This window comes from Elaeis guineensis, chromosome 12 (assembly GCF_000442705.2).
Source record: "Elaeis guineensis isolate ETL-2024a chromosome 12, EG11, whole genome shotgun sequence".
Classification (NCBI taxonomy): domain Eukaryota; kingdom Viridiplantae; phylum Streptophyta; class Magnoliopsida; order Arecales; family Arecaceae; genus Elaeis; species Elaeis guineensis.
Genome location: NC_026004.2, coordinates 87,676,239 through 87,683,084, shown reverse-complemented (window position 1 = coordinate 87,683,084; position 6,846 = coordinate 87,676,239). Strand labels below are relative to the sequence as shown.

The 6,846-nt window shown below is 38.0% G+C and overlaps 1 protein-coding gene across 2 annotated transcripts; it reads right to left on the bottom strand.

Moving 5' to 3' along the window:
• Window positions 1-819: 819 nt before the first annotated feature.
• On the bottom strand, window positions 820-6,253 carry LOC105061169 (uncharacterized). Of its 2 annotated transcripts, XM_010945137.4 has the most exons (8): window positions 5,502-6,251; window positions 4,804-4,890; window positions 4,675-4,719; window positions 4,482-4,577; window positions 4,175-4,276; window positions 1,578-1,664; window positions 1,343-1,410; window positions 820-1,162 (listed from the first exon to the last, which is right to left on the bottom strand). In XM_010945137.4, the coding sequence occupies exons 1-8, from the start codon at window positions 6,102-6,104 to the stop codon at window positions 1,081-1,083; spliced, it is 1,170 nt and encodes a 389-aa protein (XP_010943439.1). In that variant the 5' UTR covers window positions 6,105-6,251; the 3' UTR covers window positions 820-1,080. The 2 variants fall into 2 exon arrangements, with proteins under 2 accessions (XP_010943439.1, XP_010943440.1); XM_010945138.4 differs by lacking the exon at window positions 4,175-4,276 and having other exon boundaries at window positions 5,502-6,253.
• Window positions 6,254-6,846: the final 593 nt, after the last annotated feature.

Here is a 6,846-nt window from a genome sequence, read left to right as displayed (position 1 = left end):
GCGAACCAAACACCCCCTATAATAAAAAAATAATTTAATAATACATAATACTATAATATATCATTAATAATAATAATATATATAATTGTCTATGCGATGCTAATGTATAGTTCAAATATTATATACTAGATAATATCAATAGTATTATATTATCTAATATATAACAAATTATTAGAGAAAAAATTAATAAATAATTAATTAATATGATTTAATCTGATATGGTATGATATATATCACTTAGTACTATTCATGCACGGGAAAATGAGAATCGTCCCTCCTTACATATAGTTTTACCCCTTTTTATGGGCATGAAAGGCTAGGAATCAGCATTTCCACATCATAGCCTGATTAGAGTACAATAAAAGATAAGCTACCTGCTTTGGCCCAATAAAACCAAGTGAGCCTGCAATTGAGATGGCAAGAAAGCATGGGAGATTATCAGACATAATCATATAATCATGATCAACCTATTTTCACTAGTATTATTGCTTGTCTTCAACCTGCCCACCTGAAGTTACATCGAGGGATCCTGCTGAAGCAGCGGTTCGAACTTAAACTAGCTTCTTTTAATAACTAAAATACCACTCAAAAATTTTAACAATTTACACACAATCATAGTTTTAGCAATTATAAAAACAGAATAGCTTTTCATTAATTTATAATTTAATCATAAGAAGCTTTGATGAAGTCAAATTTCTCAGTATGACAAATTGTACAATAGCCTATGCAAGTCACTAGAAAGCCTCTTGAACTTTAATCTTTCATACTGTAGCTCCATATTGGTAACCATAAAACAAGTTTATCAGAAAAGCAAATTCATAGTACCAAATTGCAAATGGCATTCTTATTTTCAAAGCAATCGCTAAACATGTACCTCATTATATAATTATTACTAATCAACAAAGACTAAAAAATAGACCATACCAAAATTTGCTCTCTCCCATAACACAAGTAAATGATACATCATTCTCAGGGCAGCTAAACCCACTCTAATTTCTCCTTTACTTCCTAATGATTCTCTTCAAACAACAGCTGACAAGAAACAATGCCCAGCCACTTGCAGAACAATCTGTGTATTCACTAAAGTAACTTTTCAGCAATCTGGATAGCATTTAGTGCAGCTCCTTTACGAATCTGATCCCCACAGACAAATATGTCCAACCTGTAGTGAAATCTTCCGGTTAACATACCATGTGGGATGATGATACTAGTAACCATATAAAGTAGTGAGAAACCTAGTAGTACAACATGAGTAATATTTCTCAAACAACTAATGATAGTAATACTAGTAATCCTACCAGTAGTAGTAACTAGAATTTTAATTAGAGGAAAGCTATATTACCCAAGGTTGCCATCTTGAGATAAATCTTGACGAATCCGTCCTACTGCAACATCATCTTTGTTTGATACCTGTAGTTGGAATTTTCTTTTTTAAACTTTAAGCATCACCAGGTGTTCAGTTACAAACAACACAAATTTGTACACTAGTTCAGCATGAGAGTTATCCATGGCAATCCAATGTCCTCCTTATTATGATGCCTAATCGTCATAAAAATTACATAAATCAATAAACAAACCTCCAAGGGTGTTGGGAAGAGATTAGATGTCCGGTCATCAATTACCACCACGCCAGGAGCTCCATTAAGAATTTGCCTTGCAGTGTCCTATCCAATCAACATGTGAATAGAATTCACTGTCCATGTCTAATTGTCTTCTAGGAGTTCAAATAGTACGAAATAGAAGTTAAGACAGCAGATAAACATACAGACTTCAAATATCATCCACGTGATAGCCAAGTTTTTAAATCCCATAGAATGGGACTATCCCAATTTTTCCATAGAACATAATGCATCGCCGTCCCGCCGTGTCCCGACACTTGGGACAAGGGATGTCTTAAGATGTCCCAATCAGGACGTTGGGACACTAACAGGACAGCCTTGTTCCGGCATATCTAGACATCCCACCGGAATCTGAATCCTTGGTAATAGCAATATAAAGAAATATGTTCTCAAAAATTATGCAGAAGAGTAAGAAAATCCATTTGCCAGTACCTTGCTAATAATAGAAATATTGAGCATGAACCATTGTACCACTCATAAGTGACAAAAGAAAGGTCAGAATATACCATTAGCTCAAATGAAAAGGAAAACTCAAAGCTCTGATGAGCACTTTGAGTTATGGGAAACATCTGGTAGGTATCTTCTAAAATGGCTAATCACAAAAATTGTAAACTCACTCTCAGTTAGAGCTGGCCAAATTTGGTACTCTGATAGGAAAATAATATTAGAAAACCAGGTTGACAGATGTAAGAGTCTTAATTTGTCCATGCATTAAGAAGCAGATAAGTAAAATCTGCCCTGAGGGTCTGAAAAACTTGAAAATCAAATGATAAACATGGAGCAAAATGGACCTTATTACATTGACTAAAGATGAAAAACATCTATTAATTATTTCCAGCACCTTCGAGATAGCAATACCAAGTTACTGGTTGACTGCTGACGAGAAGTATAAGGAATTTGAAATGGTGATGATAGAGCTAGAATAAGAAGTTCATTTACATGCCAAATGAACTAATATGTTGGGATGATACAAGAGCTTAAGCAGGTTAGAATATACAGCAAGAGTCAGCTTAAAATCTTTATCCTAATCCCTATCATAGATATCCATGCTAACAGTGGAGGAACATCAAGGCCCCACCACCATCTTTTTTCACAAAACTATGCCATTTCAATCAGTTCTCCATTTCTTTATCTTCCATTTGCTCAATTCCTGAGAATTTGGAGTCCATGTCCCTAATCCAATCCTTCCTATAGTTTTCCATAAACCCACCTCACCATTCACATCTTTGCTTGATATGGTTATTTAATGTTCAATGAGATAAATTCAAAAGAAACCAAAAAAAAATACAACTTTCCAGGAAGCCCTTCTGGAGATGAACTTCATGCTTGAAACAAAGAAAATAGACTCACCTCTTTACAAGAGGCCTTAAATATTGCTTAAAAAAACTGAATTCATATTGACTCAGGAGATAAAAAAGAAAAATGCGTTACGCATTCACGAAATACTGCTGTTAGGCATCAGCACTGAAGTAACCGCTAAATGAAACATTTGCCTCTCCCAATCATGAAATGTCTTATTGGGCCAAAGTTTCAGTAATCTAGTGATAAAGGAGTTTTGTTGAGGCAATTTAGCATGCCAAAGAGTCTCCATAAATGCTAACAGTTAATGTGACTTTATGAAATGATAGCTGATAACATCAGCCATATCTTCAACACCAATTACGGGAAGAAAGCAACAATAAAAGTGTAGACACAACAGAAACCCATAAGGCCATTATCTTACCAGTATGTAACGTCTTAGCACAGAAAGGAATGTCATAGGGGTAACACTAATTGTAGAAAGGGGATGAGCTAGAAATAAATGTCTAGCACCAAACATCCTGAAGGGCACAAAAAAAGATTAAAACACCATCTTGATTTTTATATGCTCCAACTCTAAAATTATCAACATGAACATGTTGTTACAAAATGCTATGTAGAAAGTAGAAGTTTTTGAAAGTCCCCATATCAGCCAAATAGACATCGGGGCTTGTTTTTAGTGTACATGTATATGCATAAATTATCTTTTTTTGTTTCATATCTGACCAAATTGGTGAGTAATTGAAGCTGAAACCAAATTCCAATTCCCTACTAAAGGTATGGCTCAAGGCATTCCATAACTGTATAATGGAATTACACCTCAGGTTTAACTGCTCGTTCATGAAAGCAGACCAAGACCAGTATCAATGATGATCATCATACAAAACCATTAATTTAAAACTTCGTGTCTACATTACTTGTTGAACAATTTGCTAGTTTCACCACAAGCTATGCCTCTCTAAAGGATATTATCTCAAAAACTAGATGGTGTTGTTTGTAGCAATCTTATCCTATAGACATTTTAGACTACTTATAAATATGCATAATCGGACAGAAGGGTATTTGTACCAACACAAACTGGCGCTATTGTCAAATACAACAGCATGGACACAAGCCATAAGGATGTCCACCAAAGCAAAGGTTTCAGATAATTTACCAAATAGGACTACCTATATTATAGGTGAACATCTAGCAACCAGCATAGCAATTTATAAGATTCCATTGTCAAGTAGAGCACATTATTTTTCCCAATTCACCTCATCAAGTGGCTTTTCAAATTGGAGGTTCACACTTTCAGCATGCGCACGCATCACAGGAACTCGTATGCAAGTTGCAGTGACTTTGATGTCCACGTCATTCTAAAACAGGTCCATTTGAAACATGAAACAGATGAGGCACACAAACAGTACCACCTTAAATGGGAAAATGATGAAAGAGTAATAAGACAGAGCATGATGAAATGTATCCATATACACAATATAGAAACAGATAGAAAACGATGAAAGAATCAATAAGACAGAGAATGATGAAATGTATCCATATACACAATATAGAAACAGTTACCCAGATTTTTCTTGTTTCCTTCACCATTTTCATTTCCTCTTCATTATACCCATTTGAGAGAACTGATGCATTATGAGAGAACAGATTAAATGCGTACTGCATGAACAGAAATTAAGAAATAATTTGGCATCAACCAGTCCATTCATCATAATTTTCAACTCAAGGTAACCAAGACAGAAAAATTAAAAAGAACCTGTTGTTTAAAGATTTTACAGGTCGGTTGCTTTCCATCCAAGACCTAGAGAAAAATATGCACCATAATTAAGCAGTACTTAAAAAAAAAAAAAAAAAGCAGACAGGAAGAGAGACTCAAGCAGAATACCTCACGAGTCTGCAGCTCAAGCTCTTCCATTGCTGCAGCACCTGCACCACTGGCTGCTTGATAGGTGCTGACGACCATTCTCACCACCTTCCACATACACAAAGCCAAGCTGACATATTAGGTGGCACCGACCATCACAACATTCAAAAAATTTTGAAAATGTACAAAGTACTCTAGCAATTGGAATTCAAAGTTTATTTCTGCAAGGATGACAAATTGAAGCCTAACTAAATTCTCAGAGCTAAGCCCAACCCCCTTATTTGTGATTGAGTGCAGGAAGATGGAATCTTCTCTATGTTTGCTGTGAGAAGATAAAATTGAATAGGTATCAAGAATATTGGAAATTAAGGATAGTATGCTGATAGATTCATTAACGATGTTTCATGGTGCATTAGATGACGTATCGATCTAGTAATTGCTATTTTACATAGAGAAATTATAATTGCACGAATCCTACCAAAAAATAGATGGCTAGAAAGATGAAATGGATATGGTGTCAACATCCTGAAACATGATAATACTCGAGCACACGGCTCGGTGCTTATCGGATGATCCCCATGCTGGTTTCAAAGACTTGACGAGACGGCCACAATGAAATAACACCAAGATCAGATTTTTAGTGGAGAAGGAGTATAATGTCAGATGGAGACAAGACCAAGATTCGATCTGGGGAGGAAAGAAACCCGTAGAAGTATTACCTTGGCGTGACGATGTAGAGGCGTAGCGGCCATCAAACAGATGATGGTGGAACAATTGGGGTTGGCGATAAGGGCCCCGTTCGACCTCCCCTTCAGCCTGATGTGCGCCATGGCGTCGGGGTTCACCTCCGGGATGACAAGCGGGACCTCCGGGTGCATCCGGAAGGCCGAGCTGTTGTCGACCACGATGGCGCCCCGCTCGACGGCGGCCGGGCCCATCTCCTTCGAGATGGAGCCGCCGGCGCTGAAGAGGGCGATGTCGACGCCGTCGAAGCTCTCAGGGCCGAGCTCCTCCACCACGTAGTCACGGCCCTCGAAGGGGATGCTGCGGCCGGCTGAGCGGTGGCTGGCGAGCATGCGGATGCTACGGTAGGGGAAGTCACGGTCGGAGAGGACGCGGAGGAACTCCTGGCCGACGGCGCCGGTGACGCCGACCACCGCGAGGGCGGGGCCGTCGTCACGGAGGCTCATTCGGACGACGGAGGACGCCGAAGATCGGCGGCGGCCTCCGATTTGCAAGGTTCGGGAGAGGCGGCGCGAGGAGGAGGGGGCGGTGAATGGACAGAAGAGGTGGTGATGGTGAGTGGACGCCGTTGCCTGCATCTTTTTTTTTTTAAGCTTTTTGGTAAATTTTTGTGGCGGCGGCGGCGGCGGCGACCGAAAGTGCCGGGGTTCGAGGTTTCAGGGGGGAAGAGGGAACCGGGCGGGCCGGGTATTTATACACAGCGCGCTTAGTCCGCCGTCGCCGTGAATAACGCCACAGCATTAGCCTGAGGTCATGGCTAAGTTTATTGGGTATCAGAAAATATTTTCCGATCCCCTAAAAATATTTTTAGATGTTATAATAATATTTAATAAAAAATTAAGAAATTATTTTAGTTTTATTAGAAAACTAAAAAATTCTATTTGAAAAAGATTTTATTTTAAAATTTTTCCTAAAAATATTTTAAATAAAGTTCCATGAGCATGTAACATGATAACCTATCAAAAATCTATTAAAATAGATAGAATAACGACATTAATCAAAAATTTTCAACTTTTATGAAACTTTTAGGACTACAGATTCCGAAAACATCCTCAATCTATATATCATGTAAAATTGAATAGACATGTAGTCACCTTGCGGCTTAGTTGGCCATGCTCAAAACAAGCCCCACTGTCCAATGACAATGTTGTTCTGCATTGCCCTTTACTGCACTCCACTGTTTTAATGAAGGTTAATAGTAGAGTGCTGAATCTTTTCTCTCCTGAGCTAACTAACAAAACTTTGACTCAATCAGGATGCTATTATGAAAGATTTTTTTTTTTTAAATTCCAATCTCTATCTTTTTATACTTTATTAAAA

Excerpts from the sequence above, each read along its gene's own strand:
- LOC105061169 (XM_010945137.4), bottom strand. The coding sequence starts at position 6,104 with ATGCAGGCAACGGCGTCCACTCACCATCACCACCTCTTCTGTCCATTC. Across the intron at positions 4,277-4,481 it reads AGGAAACAAGAAAAATCTGG|AATGACGTGGACATCAAAGT; the intron begins GTAACTGTTTCT and ends GACCTGTTTTAG. Across the intron at positions 1,163-1,342 it reads TCTCAAGATGGCAACCTTGG|GTTGGACATATTTGTCTGTG; the intron begins GTAATATAGCTT and ends ATTTCACTACAG.